Raw genomic sequence first — 18,515 nt, 5'->3', positions numbered from 1 at the left:
GTGCCAGAGGTATTCTATTCAATGAAAAATGTAAGCCTCAGTTTGTTAAGCAGGTCAGGTGTTTTCTTTAGTTGTTAACATGTTGTTTTTCAGGTTGCTTTTTTTTAAAACTTGTTTACCTTTTTACTTACTTTGTTTGCTCTTAGTATCTTTCTGTTATAGGAAAATCATGCATAAAAACCTGAGACTTTAGATTGACAGACCAGGATGCTTATGCTTAAGATAACAGAATGAAGGGAAGACAGCCATTCATCTAGATAATCTTTGTATTAGAGATAGCTGAAGTAGATAATTCTATCCCATTAGTTGCTTTTTTCTTTTTTTAAATTCTGTTCCTAACATGATTTATCTGAGCACTTGGCAACTTTCATCTCACTGGTTGTATTAAGGTAGCTATCAAAATTATATAAAGCAATTGAAAATAATGACTGCAGTATTTTGTTTTCTTTTGTTTGGGGTTCTTCTGGGTAAATTTTGAAAGGAAAATAATGTGCCAGCATATACATAATATAAATGTGTCACATTAATTTAATATTTAGATTTACATTTGGTGATTTGATTTTAAAACTTTCCTTCCCAGGAAAAGAGAACTAGTTTTAGAGCATAGAATTTTGTGGAGATTTTTGTTTTTGTTTTTCTTTAGGACAAGTTATTTTTAATCAGATATTATAGTATTTACTAATGCTACTATTTTGATTATTTTGCTGACAAATACACTGACAAATACATAAAAGTCTGTGTCCTCCTAACCTTTTCAGTTATCTACTTAGCGATTCTTTTACTTTCCTAACAGTTCTTCATATTACATTCTCTCTACTAAAATAGCTAGTGTAGTTCTGTGTTTTGAGTAGACCTTAACTGGCTTCCCTGTGGCTCAGACGGTAAAGAATCCACCTGCGATGCGGGAGACCCCTGAGTTTGACCCCTGGGTCAGAAAGATCCCCTAGAGAAGGGAACGGCTACCCACTCCAGTATTCTGGCCTGAAAAAGTCCGTGGACAAAGGAGCCTGGCAGGCCTCGTCCACAGGGTCCCGAAGAGTCGGACACGACTGAGCGATTTTCACTTTAACTGATAAGATACAGAGACTGTTTCAGATACAGGGTTTTTCTTTTCTTTTAATTTGCATCATAGAATATATTATGAAGAGTCATCATTAACTAGCATTTATTCAACTACCATATTAAGGATATTTTCCCCGGAAAGACCAGCTAGTTTTTAAAATAGAGTGTTCATAATGTCTTTCGGCTAGTGACAACTTTAAATCTGTCTTGGTGTGAGGTTTTTCTAATGTGGGGTCTTGAGATTAAAGCTTTTGTTTTCTACCAGCCGAACTACTGAAAAATAATGTCTGAGTAGGAATATTGAAGAGGGAAAGAAGAATTTAGCATTTTAACACACATTTTCTGGTGGAGAAAATTGGTTATTTTAAGACACTGGTGTGGCACTTCCATCTCCACAAAATCGTATCGATAACCTGTAGAGATGGTTAAACAAATAGCATAATCTACCAACACTGAAGATTGATCCCACTTCTATTAAGAAACAGAAGTCAAGTAACAATAACAACAATAAGAAGAAGGGATGAAGAAAGGAAAACTATAGAATGCCAATTGTTTAAAACTTCTTGTATAACTTTTTAAGAAAATAAATGTGTTACTAACTTTGCTTGATTTAATAGATGTATTTAAAGAGATAGAAGTGCTGTAAATATGGAATTTTCATCCTAATTTTAAACATTTACTGGATTTTTAATAGGATTTTACTATATGGCCATTATTAAAAAATACAGCAGCAGTTCTGTTTTTAGGAAATAATTGTATGTTTCTATAGTCCTTTCTTTACTCCTCCGTGATTGTTTATGTAACTTAATTTTGTTTTTTAGAACTAGCATTAGTTTTTGATAATTGAAAAGAATTAAGAACTGATTATTTATAGTTTCCTTAGAGAGATGTTATTAAAAAATCTTTAAAATACAGAAAAAACTGCTTAGGCTACATCTGTAATTACAAAAATATAATAATTTATCATCTACTTTCCTTATCCAGTTTTCACCAACAAAACAGTGTACTATTTTCACTTTCCTCCCTGTTCTGTTTTAGAATTTATGACACTGTGGTATCAACATTTTCATTGTTTATGCTTACTTGCCTTGTGTTTGTATCACCTTTTATCTGTGTGTTCAGATAAAGGGATGACTGGATGGAGAAAAGAGATGTGTTCTATTTAAAATATCTTTGGCTCTTTCCTATCTTCATCATTTTGTCCTATTCTTTTTACCAGATCCTCCGTCCTGACCTTAACTATTTGTAAAACAAATAGAGATTGCTATTGACTGTTAAAGAACTGGAGATCAAATTTAAAAGCACATTAACTGTAACCCCACAGTTAATGTGCACATCTCATTTCTCCCTCGTCCATTTGACATATTTGAACTTTTCTAATGCCTCCAACCCCCTTTTTAACCACATACATTGGTTATATACTTTAGGCTAATGTACAGTAAAATGGCCAAAGGAAGTAAGGTAACCATCTGTTCCAGTTTACACAGGAGTGAGGGGGTTTGCAGATACAGGATTTTCTGTTTGAAACTTCTCCCAACCACAGTGGGAGGAGTTTGCTGTCATCCTAACGGTGGAGGCAAGAGACAATCGAGAGAAGTAGAGGATGGATATTAATAATAACACTTGTTACTGATAGTTGATCATGTGTATCTTCAGCCATCTTTTGACTAACAGTGTTTCAAGTCTTTTGAGATTGTAAAAGGATGACATTTTATTACTCATTTTAAGAAGTTTTTAATAATCCTTTCTCTGTTTGCACATTTACAGAGTAGGGATATAGCCCACTTCCTTGCAGGGAAGTTGTGAAAATTAGGGCATAGATTTATTAAACTACTTCAATATTTACCAGGTTTCTGATGTACTAATACACGAAGTACTGTAATAGTTGAATAGGAAGTCATTTCCAAAGTCTTCTCGTTTATCTCTTAAACTTCCATTTCCCCACTAGAAGTAGAAATGATAAACAGATATAAAGGCTATTTTGAGAGGAGGAGCTAAGATGGCAGAGGAATAGGACGGGGAGACCGCTTTCTCCCCTACAAATTCATCGAAAGAACATACGAACACTGAGCAAACTTCACAAAATAGAGGCTATTTTGAGGCAAGCTGTCCTTGGAAGGAAAACTTGCAGTAGAGGGAACTGCCACAGCATTAACGCAGCACTGGGGATGAAGTATATTCTGGTAAATTATCTGTACTGGTGTCTCTGACCATTTTCAATATTAATATATTAATAGTTACTATGCTTCTCATGGATGAGTCGTATGTACCTAGAAGGTATAGTGAAGTGTAGAAAACTCTGTACTCTCATCTCCAAGGGTAAATTGGGGTCAGACAACCAACATATCAAAATGTAGCTATTGTTAACAACGTTACTGTGTTTAATTATTACAGGCAATGATTCATGTGAATACCTTCTCTCAAGTGGCAGATTTCTTGGAGAGAAAGTTTGGCAGCCTCACAGCTGTATGATGCATAAGTACAAAATCAGGTATAGTTTCTTCATTTATTTTTTTTTTCTTCTTTTCTAAGATGGGTCTTAGTATCTGGTAGAGAAGTGTTAATAGAGCAAAGAAAGTGGCAGATGGTGCTTCTCTATGTGATGGTAGAGAACTGCTGACAGGGCAGGAGTGGGGCTGAGTCCAAAGGAGTATTCTTGCTCTAAAGCATTAGGGAAAGCTTTGGACCAATCTGCTTTATCTCAGGTGAGAGAAAACCAGGGGCCGAGGGCAATAGCCTGTGAATGAAGGACTTTTGCTTTGGGACTTGGATAGCTACCTTGTGCAGTTTTTCTGAGAAAGTGGGTATTAAGCACTTACTGTGGTTCGAGTATATATGAAACACTTAATAGAATTAATCAATCATACACGAACTGGTAGGTTAAACAAACCTGGCCACCTATTTCTAAAACAACAATGTAACTGTGTATAATAATCCCGTACTACTTTCTTCACAAATTATGTGCTTTAAAGATGCCTGTGCTGATTTTCTGTATTCTAATTGATGTTTCCTTGTTGATTTCAGTGAAGCGAAGAACTGCCTCGTAGATAAACATATTGCATTTATTGGAGATTCCAGAATTCGTCAATTATTTTATTCTTTTGTGAAAATAATTAATCCTCAATTCAAAGAAGAAGGAAATAAGGTAAAATCTGTCTATTCATTTCATTAAGGTATTGTTTTAGAAGTTAGGCAATTGAGGAATGTGCCCTTTCACATTAATAAAAGAAACTGTAAAATTTTTAGTTTGGTTTTGGGAAAGGGGGCAGGGGACAATTTGCCGTTACAGAGCCATAAGGAAAAGAAGTGGTGGGTAAAGTACTGGCAAACTTTTTATTGACTTCAACTTTTTGTTTTCAGAAACATTAAAATTCTTTCCATGGAAAAACTTAAAAAAAATTTTTTTAGAAAGAATAAAGAAGAAATATCCCTTATCCTCCTTTTAATATTTTGCTATATTTCTTTTCAGTCTCTTTTTTAAAGAACAAAATTGCAATAGATTAGCATGTACAATTTGATATCTTCTTTGCCAGCACTTATCATAATTTACCATATTATTATAAATCAGTTTAAGTATCTTCATAATCGCAGCATACTAGTGAGTGGATATAATGTGATCTTACATAATCTTCCCTTTTCTTAACTTTTTGTAGTTTTCTAATTTTTAGTATTTTGTTATTTTAAAAAGGACATTTTTATTACATTTTTGTGTGAAAACTTTGCTTTTTAAATTATTTCCTTAGGATAGAATCTCTACAGTGCAAATATTAGGTTAAAGAATATAGTACTTTAAAAATTATTGATTATATTGTTAAATTCTTTCAATCTATACTATAATCAGCAGTGTACATTGGAACCTAATTTTCTGTAACCTTTCTGGCACTGGACATTCATGCTATATAATTAAAATGACAGTGTGGCAAATTTCTGCTCTTTAATTTCTCATTTTAAAAATATCTTTTTTAAAAAAAAACTAACAAGGATGAACATCTTTCTAAATGTTAATTTGTTAATTAGCTAATTTTTGTGAACTATTTAATTGTATCTTTCTGTTTAATACATTTTTAAGTGATCTGAAGTTCTCATTTCTGTCTTTAATTGCATATGGTTGGGAGTGGGGAATAACAAGAAGAAAAAAGTAAAGTACAAGAAAGTTCAGAATTGTAGGGGTAGTAGTTCATAAATGTATGATAAAAATCTGCCTATACACATCACCTTGTCCAGTGGTAGGAAACTGAAAAATCAGGGACTTCACAGCTAACTAACTAGTCTCATCATGATGATGGTAATGGATACTAAGTCCTTAGGAACTCTTGTAAGAAGAGTCCAGTAGCGATTTTGTCTACTGGGAAAAGCTAGTATAGATTTTAAAGCTGAATAATAGAAGATAACAAAGTCAACTTTTCATTTTATTTGATATCTATAAATGTATTTTGCATTCGTATTTATACATACAAAACTACACAGAAGATTTGAAACTATTTAATGACTTGAGATTCTTACAGTTTAAAGTAAAAAATGTCAGTAAACATTTAAAAAATAGATGTCTGAATTTAAAAAAAAACAGTTTTGCTATTTCTAGGCTTAGAACAGAGGATTTGAAGATTGGAATAATGCATTTGGCAAGAGCTAGTTGGAAAAAATCTATGGTGGTTTAGTCTATAGCCAGAAGTAGCTACAGTGTGGCATGCTGTTCCTGAGCACTAGGTTTCCGATTTTTATTTTCTAGAGGTTCCTTGTTATCCCAGTTATCAAACAAGATGCATTTTATTTTATATACATTTTGTAAAGAAAGTCTGTTATAGTTTTAAAGAGACAGTTATTGTGAAACTAGTTCAAACTACTGGTGGAGCAATTGTTCAATTGTATTTTACTTATTCTCTTCTCTCTGAACACCTTGAGGACAGAGATTATATATTATCATTGTTTTTAAAATATGTTTCTTATACATATTTCACAACATAGCCTGGCATGTTGTGAAAGTTGATTAATTTTTTTAGCCTTGGTTATGGGATTCTTTTAGTGGAATAGGAGTATTGAAGATTTTTTTTAAAATTTCTTTTCTGTATTGAGGGAAATTTTTTTAAAAAGAAGCTTTAGAGCAGGATTTATTTTTTTCAAATTATGTTTTGTGGAAGACTAGTTCTGTAAGAAGCTGTGGTCAAATAAGTTTGGGCAGAGGCAGATATCATATCCTCCTCTTAGATAGTTTTAGTTTAGGCTGGGATATTAAAAACTTGAGAAGTCTTGCAATGAAGAAAGCTGTTTGTGTTACTTCCAGCCAGAGGGCAAGCTAGATACTCTGGGGGCCCCTTCCACCTCAAACCATCTAGATCCTAGATTAAAAAATACTTGTTGATGTATTTCTAGACTTTGAAATGGGGGACACATCCCCCTCAAAAAAGGAACGAACTGTGAGGCAAATCCAGCAATGGGAACAATAATGTCCAGTGTGCAATAGAGATTTGGGTTGCCCTGAAGATAGAGGCCTGTGGCTATAATGCCTTGTATGAAGCAAGCAAAGCTCTGAGCCAGCATATTTCTCAAGTAATATTGGTAGCCAGAGGACAGTAGACTGATCGCTTTAAAGTTCTGATAGAAAGTAAGTTTTAACCTAGATTTGTATCCCTAACATGAATTCCTCTATTCTTGAATTATAGGACATTTTTAAATAAACAACAACTATGAGGGCTTACTGCCATATAAACTTATACTAAAGAGTTTTCCAAAGAATAAACTTCAAGAAGGAGGGAAATAATTCAGAAAAAAAAATGATATGAATTAATGGTTAAAGAAAATAGGAAATGTGTATGAATCTAAACAAACTATGTCCAATAATATCTTTTTACTCTTTCCAAAAACAGTACTAAAAAACTGACATAGCATATGAGTCAGAGAGAGAGGACCACAATTAAAGTATTCTAATGTCCTCTTTACACTTTAAGGTATCATCTTAACTTAGAACTTAAGTTAAAGATGCCCTTTATTCCAAGTGCAAGGATTGAAAGGATAGAATTAGGGTGGGTAATTCCAAACCAGAAGAAGGAAAAAATTAAATGAAACCAAACTCATCTAATATCAAATATAATACATAAACATACATACATAATGTGTGTACATGCACATGTGAATACATATATATATATATATAAACATTTATATTACACATTGAAAAATCAGTGTTTAATTTTATTTTTATATAAATGTTTATATACATATAAACATTAAGTATATACATATAAACATTTATATTACATGTTGAAAAATCAGTGTTTAATTTTATTTTTATATAAAATATGCATATGTGTGAGGGAGCTAGAAATAAAAAATTAAGATGGAACCATTTGTTATCAAAATAAATATAAGTATTCTAAACTTGTCAGCTAAACACAGATTTTTCAGACTGATTTCAGACTGACTCTACTATAGTGGGAGAATTACTCACTGCTCGTGTAATTAATGATAGTGCAAGCAAATAAGTAAATATGGCTGTTAGTTGTTAGTATGCTGATTTTATAAACTTATAACTCAATACTTAAAGAATATCTTTCAAAGCACACATGAAATACTTTTTTTGATCGCATATTGGTCCATTAACCAAGTCCTAACAGTAACAGGGAATTGGTATCATCTCTGTCTTTTAAGTATGCTCCTTTATATTCTTATTCTGATAAAAATTCTAAAAGCCTACAATAAATATTCCAGTGGTAAGATGGTAGACATATTTCCATTAAACTCAAGATGTTCATTATTGCTATTCATTAGTATTGTATTAGAGATCCTTAGGGAGACCCAATCCCTGGGTTGGGAAGACCCCCTGGAAGAGGACATGGCAACCCACTCCAGCATTCTTGCCTGGAGAATCCCATGGATAGAGGAATCTGGTGGTCTACAGTCCATGGGATAGCTAAGAATCAGATATGACTGAGCGACTAACTCTTTCTCTCTCAGCCAAAGAAAGGTGGGTACTTTGAAGATGTAAGGATTGGAAAGAAATAACTTGATATTTTATAATACAGTTATCTACATAGAAAATCCCAAAGAACCTATAGAAAATTTACTAGATATAATAAAAATTTTTTAAAATATAGCTAATTATAGATAAATATATGAAAATTGATTGTACTGATTCAATAAAGCTGTTAAAAATTAATTGCATATCTACTTGTCAGGAATAGAGAGTTCAAAAATGTTATTTAAAATATACTCTGTGCAATAATAATAATAATAAAACAGTACATAGGAATAAACCTAGTAAATAAGCATACATCTGTATGCAGAAAGCTCACAAAATTTTATTAAAAGACAATTTAATTTTCTGAGGAACCTCCATACTGTTCTCCATAGTGGCTATACCAACTTACATTCCCACAGACAATGTAGGAGGGTTCTCTTTTCTCCACATCCTCTCCAGCATTTGTTGTTTATAGACTTTTTAATGATGGCCATTCTGACTGGTATAGGCTGGGACCTCACTGTAGTTTTGATTTGCATTTCGGCTCAGACAGTAAAGCATCTGCCTACAATGCAGGAGAGCCAGGTTCGATCCCTCAATCAGGAAGATTCCCTGGAGAACGAAATGGCAACCCACTCCAGTACTGTTGCCTGGAAAATTCCATGGACGGAGGAGCCTGGTAGGTTACAGTCCATGGGGTCACAAAGAGTTGGACACCACTGAGCGACTTCACTTCACTTCTTCAATAGTTAATGACACTGAGCATCTTTTCATGTGCCTGCTGGCCATCTGTTTGTCTTCTTTGGAGAAATGTCTATTAAGGTCTTCTGCCCGTTTTTTGGTTGGATTATTTGGTGTTTTGTTGTTGCTGCTGCTGAGTTGTATGAGTTGTGTATATATTTTGGAGATGAACCCTTGTCTGTAGTGTCATTCGCAGATACTCTCTCCCGTTTTGTAGCATTGTCTTTTCATGTTGTTCGTGGTTTCCTTTACTGTGCAAAAGCTTGTAAGTTTGATTGTGCTGTGCTCAATCCTGTGCTCAGTCGTGCTTAGTTGCTCAGTCCTGTCCAACTCTTTGCAACCCCATGGACTGTATCTCATCAGGCTCCTCTGTCCATTGGGATTCTCCAGGCAAGAATACTGAAATGGGTTGCCATGCCCTCCTCCAGGGACTCTTCCCAACCCAGGAGTCGAACCCAGGGCTCCTGCATTGCAGGCGGATTCTTTACCAGCTGACTCACCAGCGAAGCCCAAGAATACTGGAGTGGGTGACCTCACCTTTCTCCAGGGGAGCGTCCCAACCCAGGAATCGAACCAGGGTCTCCTGCATTGCAGGCAGATTCTTTACCAGCTGAGCTACCTGGGAAACCCCAAGTTTGATTAGGTCCCACTTATTTGTTTTTATTTCTATTTCCTTGGGAGACAGAGCTAAGGAATTATTGATAAGATTTGTGTCAGAGAATGTTTTGCCTATATTCTCTTCTAGTAGTTTTATGGTATCATGGAGTTTTATGGTATCATTATGTTTAAGTCTTTAAGCCATTTTGAGTTTATTTTTGTGTAGGGTGTGAGGGCGTGTTCTATCAGACAAAACTATAATTCAAAAAGATACATGCACCTGTCATAGCAGCACTGTTCACTAACTAAAACACGGAAACAGCCTAAATGTCCATCGACAAATGAATGCGTAAAGATGTGGTACATGTATACAATGGCATAGTACTTAGCTAGAGAAAGGAACAGAATAATGCCATTTGCAGCAACATGGGTGCAACAAGAATTTGTCATATTAAGTGAAGTAAGTCAGAAAGAAGCATACAGATATTAATAGTAAGGACTGTGATGACAAAAATTTCATAGTCTAAAGGTATTGAGATCATACAGAGACTGTTCTCTTATCACTGTGGAATTATGTTAGAAATCAATATCAAAAAAGATATTTGAAAATAACCCACATATTTTCAAGTGCATTGTGACCTTTAACAAGAGAGATCTTTGGCTTAGCCATTGAAAGCCTCAATAAAGTCAGAAGACAAAAAAACACAGAGGGTGATTTCAAAGAAGAAAGGATTTAAATGAGAAATTAATATCAAAGATACTTTTTAAAAGCCCGTGTATTTGGAAATTAAATGACCCCTTTTAAATGATGTTATGGCTAAGAAACCATAACAAGGAAAATTAGAAAATATTTGTAAAAGAGTAAAAATGAAAAAAGACTGTACCAGAATTTGTTGCATGCAACTGAAGCTGCTGTTTTGGATTTGGTTTTGTAGGGTCATTTTCTTTTTCCTTCTTTTTTTATCTTCTGATTTGATGACTGTATTTAGTGTTGTGCTTGGATTTTTTTCTTTTTTCTATGTATATCTTTTATAGTTTTTTGGCTTGTGGTTACCATGAGGTTTTGATATAGCAGTCTCTCTCTCTACACACACACACGGACACATATATATACACGATTGTTTAAGTTACCGATCTCTTAATTTCAAATGCGTTTCAAATATCCTGATTTTGTACTTTTCACCTCTCACAGTTACTGGTTTATATATTATATTTGTGTGAGGGTAGTTTGCTTTACTATATGTTTGGTTTATCCAGTGAGATTTCCCATTTTGTAATTTTAGTGTTTCTAATTGTTGCCTTCTCTTTTTTATGTAGAGCAGTTAGTTTGGCGTTTGATTTGGTGGTGCTGAATTCTTTTAGTTTTTGCTTGTCTGTAAAGTTTTGATTTCTCAAACAAATATGAACAAGGTCTTTGCTAGGTAGGGTATTTTTTCATTGAGTTTCTTCCCTTTCATCACTTTAAATATATCATGCCACTCAATTCTGGCCAGTACAATTTCTGCTGAAAAATCAGCTGATAGTCTTATAGGGATTCCCTTGTTGGTTATTTTGTTTCTTTTTCTTCATTGCTTTTCATGTTTTCGCTTTGGTCTTTAATTTTCATTAGTTTTACTACTGTGTTTCTGGGCCTGTTCCTCCTTGGGTTAATCCTATATGGGACTCTGTGCTTCCTGGACTTTGCTGAATGTTTGATTTCCCACGTTAGGGAAGTTTTCTGCTATTGTCTCCTCAAATATGTTTTAGGCCCTTTCTCTTCTCCTTCTGGGACCCCTGTTATGTTGTTGTTGGTGTATTTGACAGAGTCCCAGAAGTCTCTTAAATTGTCCTTTTTCCTTTTGGTTCTGTTTTCTTTATTCTCTTCCATAGCAGTAGTTTCCAGCTCTCTGGCTTCCAGCTTACTTATCCATTCATCTGCCTCATTTATTTTGCTGTTGAGTCTTTCTCATGTATTTTCATTTCAGTTGTTGTATTCTTCATCTCTTTGGTTGTTCTTGGTATTTCCTGACTCTCTATAAACTTCTTGTACCTTCCTGCTCTGTGTATCCATTACTCTTAACTCTTTCCTTGGATAGATTGCCTATCTTCATGCCATTAGTTGTCATTTTGGGTGTCTTTCTTTTTGCTTCCTCTGGAACATATTCCTCTGCCACCACATTTTGTCTGAATTTTTATTTATATTTTTGTGTATGTGGAAGTTTAATTATGTTTCTCAACTTTGAAGAAGTTTCCTCCAATAGGGGATGCCCTCTGTGTCCAAGCAGTGCATTTCCCTCTTATTACCAAGGACCAGTGACCAGCTGGTCCCAAGGTCGGTTCTGACCTGACTTCGTAGACTCAGTTCCAGAAGGTGCTGTGTGGTAGTTTTCTTGCTTCTGGTGTCTGCCCTCTGGTGGGTGAATCTGGTCAGAGCATTGTCCAGGCTTTCTGGTGAGAGGCCAGTGTCTGCCCCCTGGTGGGTGAGGCTGTTCCAGAGGCTTGTGAAGGCTTCCTGGTAGGAGAGGCTGTTGCTTGCCCCCTGGTGAATGGAGCTGGGTTTTGGTTCTCTGGTGGGCAGGGCTGTGTCAAGGGCCATGTCTATAGGTGACCACAGGCTCAGAAAGTCTTTAGGCAGCCTGTCTGCTAATGAGTGGCCAGTACTTTGGTCACCTGATGTGAAGAACTGACTCATTGGAAAAGACCCTGATGCTGGGAAAGATTGAAGGCAGGAGGAGAAGGAGACGGCAGAGGATGAGATGGTTGGATGGCATCACTGACTCAATGGACATGGGTTTGAGTAAGCTCTGGGAGTTGATGACGGACAGGGAAGCCTGGCGTGTTGCAGTCCATGGGGTTGCAAAGAGTCAGACATGACTGAGCGACTGAACTGAACTGAACTGCTAATGAGTGGGGCTGTGTTCCTGCCCTGTGGATTGTTTGGCCTGAGGTGTGCCAACTTTGGAGCCTGCAGGCTGTTTGGCAGGATGTGGTCTTGCTGCTAATTAGCCATGTGAGATGTCTGCTCTAACAAAGAGCTCAAGCAGAGGATCACTCCCCAGCATTGCCACTGCAGCTTGTATGACATTGGAGAGCCACAGCTGCCCCCGCCACCACAGGACACCCTCCAAGACCAGCAGGTAGGCCCCGCCCAGTCTCCTTTGAGGTCTTGCCTTTGCTGGGCCCCTGCTCTCATAGGGCCTTGCGTGCGCCCTCCACGTGTGGAGTCCATCCCCAGTCCTGTGGAGCTCCTGTAATCAAGCCCCTCCGCTGTGAAAGCCAAATGCTCTGGAGGCACCTCCTCAGTACCAGACCCCTACCCTGGGGAGCCTGGCTTGAGGCTCCGAACTCTCTCTCCTGTGTGAGAACTTCTGTGATATAATTATTATCCAGTTTGTGGGTCAGGATATGGAATTTATTATATCACAAGTGTGACTCTCTTACCATTTTGTTGGGCTTTTTTTGTCTTTGGATGTAGAGTATCTTTTTTCAAAGGTTCCAGTCTTTTTATCCATGGTTGTTTAGCAGTTAGTTGTGATTTTGGTGTTCTCTTGAGAGGAGCTGGGCTCAAGATCTGTTTTCTCCACCATCTTGTCTTCAGTCACATACATGATACCTGGTTTTTATTGAATTCTAGGTTAAAATATAAGAACCATAGCAAAGACTTTGTTTGGGAAAGTTGAACATGCACTGTATTATTAGATTTGATAATATTTTATCAGTGGCAAATTCTTTGGGACCGTAGTATTGCAGTTATGCAAGAAAATGTCCATATTCTTCAAAGATATGTGTTTAAATATTTAAGGGTGAAATGTTATTATGTCTGAAGTTTACTTTTACATGGTTCAACAAAGAAGAAAAACTATATATATGTGGTGCATAGAGACACATGAAATTAGTGTAGAAAATACTAACAATTGTTAAAGGATGTCAATTTTGCTGTAAGTCTGGAATTTTTCAAAATTAAGATGGAGTGAAAGCCAACAACATCGAATCATTTAATAAAGATGCATATATGTGTGACAAAGCTGTATCATAAAATATAAAGCAGAATAAAATTTAAGATGATTGTTCTTTTTGGGTGAAGCAAGGAACTTAGAGAGGGAGAAGCCAGCATAGCTCATTTTGTGTGCTGATAACACTGATTGTGCCTTGGATTCATTAGTGCTTATTTATTTTTACTATGACTTGTGACTCACATATATGTGATGTGTTATTTTGTATATAGCAGATGTTCTATTAAAACAGTAAAAGAAATGAAGAGATTGAATTGACTGGATTAACTGTGCCATGCGAAAAGGAGAAATATTTCATGACACACTCTATCTCGGAGGGAGAATTTTTTAAAGGTTAGGATGGGCTAGGAAGAGGAGAACACCTGTGTGATTTTCTCTGACCCTATTTCCCAAACTTATTTGACCAAGGAAACTCTCTTCATATAACATACCTTGAAGTACTGGAAAAGGAAATGGCGACCCACTCCAGTATTCTTGCCTGGAAAAATCCCATGGACAGAAGAGCCTGGTGGGCTGCTGTCCATGGGGTCACAATAGTCAGACATGACTTAGTGACTAAACCACCACAGGACTATTGAATTAATGGTCTCAAGAGTCCTTTTGGGAAAAAAGAATACAAGTGAACTTATTGAAAAACAGAGGTGGAGTCGCAGATGTAGAAAACGAACTTATGGTTTCCAGGGAATAAGAGGGAGGAGGAATAAATGGGATATTGGGATTGGCATATACATACTACTGTATATACAATATATAACTAAAGAAAGAGGGATAAATGTATATGTATAACTGATTCACTTTGCTATATACCTGAAACTAACAGCACCATAAGTCAACTTGATTTTTTTTTTTTTTAAAGCCCTTTTGGGAAAAGATGCTTAAACAGGACTAACAAGAATTTTAAAATTTAGGCTGTTGATAAAAACAAACTTTATTTCTTAATAAAAATAAATACTATCTGTCTAGTTAAATTAATGAAAACATTTCAACCTTGATTTTAGGAAGACAATTAGCTTCTTATTAACCACCCTGTTCCATCCTGAATATTTAATTATGAAATGATTTTTTTTCTTTTTATGAAACAGTTACAAGAAGTTATAGTCTTTGGATTTTAGTTTTTTTTCCACAACCTGACTATTTACCATCTTCAAAGTGAAATCTTTAATAATCTAGAGTCCTATGTGTCCATTAATGTTTAGGCAAGTATAGTGGTGAGGATGGACTAGCTGTTGCTATGGCAATAAACCCATATCACAGTCTTGATGCTTAGCGTTTCTTGTCCTAGCCACCTGGGGCAAAGGGCTTTGCCTCCTGCAGTCATTCAGGCATCTTTGCTGTTGTAATTTTTACTGTTTTCTAGTTGTTCCGTTTGGGACATTCAACCTCCTCAGTCTCTGTATCAGGTTAAAAACTAGAGGAGCAGAACTGCCCTGGGAACTTCAGCCTGGAAGTGACCCACGTTACATCTAGTTATAGTACACTGGCCAGAACTAGTCATGTGGTCCTATCTAACTGGAAGGGATTTGGGAAATACAGGGCAGCAACTGGTCTCTGCCATAAATAATAATACTAGGACTAAATTGGAATCGTGGGAAGCTTGACAAAAAGGTAATTTATGTAGGCATGTTCGCATACATGCTTATTCATAGTGGGAGTTTTATTTTTAACCTACCTCTAAGATGTTGAAGATCACAAAGTTTTTTTTAAATAGTATCACTTATTTTGGGGAAGTCTGTGGAGGTCGATTCCCCTTGGGGTTGAGTGTAGATAATTGGGATATGGTGTATAAATGAATCAACAAAAGCAGCTGGAGGAGGAATTATTTACATAAAATTAATCTATACATTAATATTTTTCTGTCATCTCTCCCCCATTATGGTAGCATGAAAACATTCCTTTTGAAGACAAGACTGCATCAGTTAAAGTGGTAAGTTCATATAATAGTAAGCTCAGTGTTGTGATGTTGAGACTATTCGTTGGTTAATTTACATGTACATGTCGTGGATTAAGAGAAGACAGGTAGAGTAAGATCATGTAATGCACACACTATTTTGTGTAATAGAAAATTTGGTCTCTTAGATTTTTATCCAGGAAAAAATAATCTTGTATGTTAATTTGAAACCAGTGTGTATTCAGGATTATTCTTCATCAGAGAACATTATATGAATTTTCTGAATTCCCAGTGCCTTCTAGGTCCTGAGAATACAGATGGGGATCAAGACAGCAGTGTCCTCGATCCATCTAATGGAGCTTGCAAGTCATTATAGTTTTATGTGAGCATTTAAACATGGGATTAAGTGCTAAATTGTTAGTCACTCAGTTGTGTCTAACTTTTTGTGACCCAGTGGACTGTGTAGCTCACCAGGTTCCTCTGTCCATGGAGTTCTCTAAGAAAGAATGCTAGAGTGGGGTGCCATTCCCTTCTCCAGGGGATCTTCCCTACCCAGGGATGGAACCCAGGTCTCCTGCACTGCAGGCAGATTGTTTACTGTCTGAGCACCCAGGGGAGCTAAGGATGGCGGAGAGGGAAAAGTTGGGCATTGTAAGTGTATAGAACAGGGAGTTACGAGTAGTTTCCTCCTTGAGGAAGTGCTGCTTTACCTGAGGCCTCAAGGAGCTAGGCAGACTGAGGGGGAGAGCTTATGAGCGTTACAGGTGGAAGGAGCAGCAGCGAAGCCCCAGAGAGAGAGGAACATGTAGAGCGTTCCAAGAGCTGAAGGAGAACCAGAAGTATACTTAGAACAAGCGGGAAAGTGGCAGGAAAAAGGCAGACTATCTAGGCAGAGGCCAGACCTGCAACTTCTTGGAATTTTAAGGACTTTGAAACTTATCCTCAGGGCAAGTGATTGAAAATTCTTAAATACTTAAGCAGGGATGTGGCAAGATCAGATTTTAAATTTTAAAACATTACTTTGTTGAAAATGTGTGGAAATATTCTAGAGAATAGCAAAAGTGGACATACGGAGAACTATTGTGAGACTTGCCAAATTGGGATGAGAGATGAAGATAAGGTAGTGTTTGTAGATAAGGTAGTGGTTCACTTTTAACTACTCTGTAAGAGATGTGTTCAAGTTTGTTTTGAATGGTGGACATAGTATTTTCTTTGACTTCTTTTCTTACATTTCTCTCTTAGGATTTTCTGTGGCATCCAGAGGTTAATGGTTCTATGAAACAGTGTATCAAAGTGTGGACTGAGGTCTGTATTTGAAAATATGGCCTAGCTGGTTTTGAGCAGTCAAATTTTGAAAGCTGATTCTCCTACACTCACCTGTCCTACTCTCCTCTACTTTATACCAACCTTCTTAATTTCGACCATGCTAGATTGATTGTCACTTTACAATCAGAGTTACAGAGAAAATAAAGTTTTGATCCAGTGTCCCTGGACATTACCATTCTAACCCTGTGGTGATTAGGCTTATACAACACTTTGCTGATTTAAAGCTTTCTGTTACTGTTGTGTGTGTCTGCATGCTCAGTCCTGGCCCACTCTTTGCGACCTTGGCTCCACTATCCATGGAATTTTCCAGGGAAGAAAAATACTGGAGTAGGTTGCCATAGCTCAGTTAATTCAAACTCAGATAATCTTTTTATCACAATACACATTTGCTTGAGCAATTTTCCACTTTGTTCTTCAAACTTATGTCCTGATACTTCTGAAAAACAAAATTTTTTTTTTAATATCCCTATTCCCTTTTATTATTACATTTGTGACCTAAAAGTCAAGCCTAGTGTGTTTTGGTTCATAATGTTTGGAGATAAATTAGATATAAGACAAGAGTGCTGTTAACCTCAGAAAACCCCTAACTTCTCATAAGTCCACTTTAGTATTCCCACAGTGTCTCCATACATCTCCTTGTCGGTCCTTTGATTAAACCTGTATCCTTTCCCAGAGGTATTTGCAGTTTCGATGGATAAAACCATATCCGACTTTGTTGGCCTTGCTTTGCTTAATCACTTGTGTGGCAATGGCATTTTTCTTTGCTTCTTTTCACAGTAAGTGTTTTAACACAGCAACTGTAACACAGTAAATAGAATTTTATAGGATCCAGTGAGAACCTAGTCAGCATTTTTAACTTTGTTTCCTTGAGAAAATGTTTAAGTTTTCTAAAAACAAACATACAGACAACTTTTAGAATTCAACTTTCCTGGAAAATTTGGATCTCACATAATTTTGTTTTGTTTTTATTAATATGTTTTCAAATGTCCAGAAATAAGAATAATGTTATGTGTATATTTCAGATGATTTAAACATGTGATTTGTATTTATGCTGAACCTGATAATATATCCATTAAAGTTGTAGAAATTCACAGTTAAACAACATCAGTGTAATATAATTTAGAATTCAGGCAAGATCACAAAAACCTTTGTTATAACTAAGCTGAAGATATATTGTGTATTCAGATCTTCTGTTCTTATAGTTTACTAATGCTTGATTTTGGAGCTTTAGGTTCTATTGTAAAACTCCTTTTGATTCTTGGGGGAGAGGAAATATTCTGCTTATTTGGATAAATGGTCATGTAATTACCTGAGATTGATTAGTTGACTGGTTTTAATTATTCAAGGAGTATGTTTGCATATATTCATGTATTTTTTACTGTTTCCATAGTAAGTTGCTGAATCCTGAGGATACATATTTTTATTATGTGTATACTATAACTAGCTTTGTTCTCGGTATTAGGAATGTGGCTGGAAATTAGCCCCAGTCTCAGCCCTCAAGGAGTGTGCAATCTAGAAGGTAGACTAGACTTTCTTATGAATGATGACATGATAATATGAAGGGTGACGATAGACTTGGCCCCAGAGAACTATGAAAGCACCATGGACAGAGGCACTTAGGATGAGAGTTGTTTAGCGTATAGGTGAAGATCTAAGAAAGCTTTTCAGAGGAGATAAGAAGAACATTGGCTTAGAAAGATATGAACTGAAATAACCTTACAGATACTTATAGGCATAAAAGCAAAGTTGAATTTAACTCCACTGTTATTCAACAGATATTTATAAATCATGTCATATTTTAGGCCTCAGGCTAAACATTGCTGATACTTTGATTAACATAACAGAGTTCCTCTCCTCAAAGAGCTTCTAGGTGACTGGCAGATATGGGTAATTAAGGAAACCAGCAACTTAGATTTATTTCTATAGATGAATGGTAAGCATTAGGTCTGAGTTA

The 18,515-nt window shown here is 36.1% G+C and overlaps 1 protein-coding gene across 4 annotated transcripts in view; it reads left to right on the top strand.

Moving 5' to 3' along the window:
- Positions 1-18,515, top strand: part of CASD1 (CAS1 domain containing 1) — a 53,420-nt gene that overhangs the window by 4,337 nt on the left and 30,568 nt on the right. For all 4 annotated transcript variants that reach the window (XM_020913784.2, XM_020913783.2, XM_020913782.2 and 1 more), the window contains exons 2-5: positions 3,457-3,553; positions 4,087-4,207; positions 15,227-15,271; positions 16,478-16,540. In XM_020913784.2, the coding sequence (XP_020769443.2) occupies positions 3,457-3,553; positions 4,087-4,207; positions 15,227-15,271; positions 16,478-16,540 (326 nt within the window). The remainder of the gene's footprint in view (positions 1-3,456; positions 3,554-4,086; positions 4,208-15,226; positions 15,272-16,477; positions 16,541-18,515) is intronic.

Source organism: Odocoileus virginianus, chromosome 1 (assembly GCF_023699985.2).
Source record: "Odocoileus virginianus isolate 20LAN1187 ecotype Illinois chromosome 1, Ovbor_1.2, whole genome shotgun sequence".
In the NCBI taxonomy this organism is placed as follows: Eukaryota; Metazoa; Chordata; class Mammalia; order Artiodactyla; family Cervidae; genus Odocoileus; species Odocoileus virginianus.
Note: the sequence above shows the minus strand (reverse complement) of the source record. Positions and strands in the feature narration are given on the sequence as shown.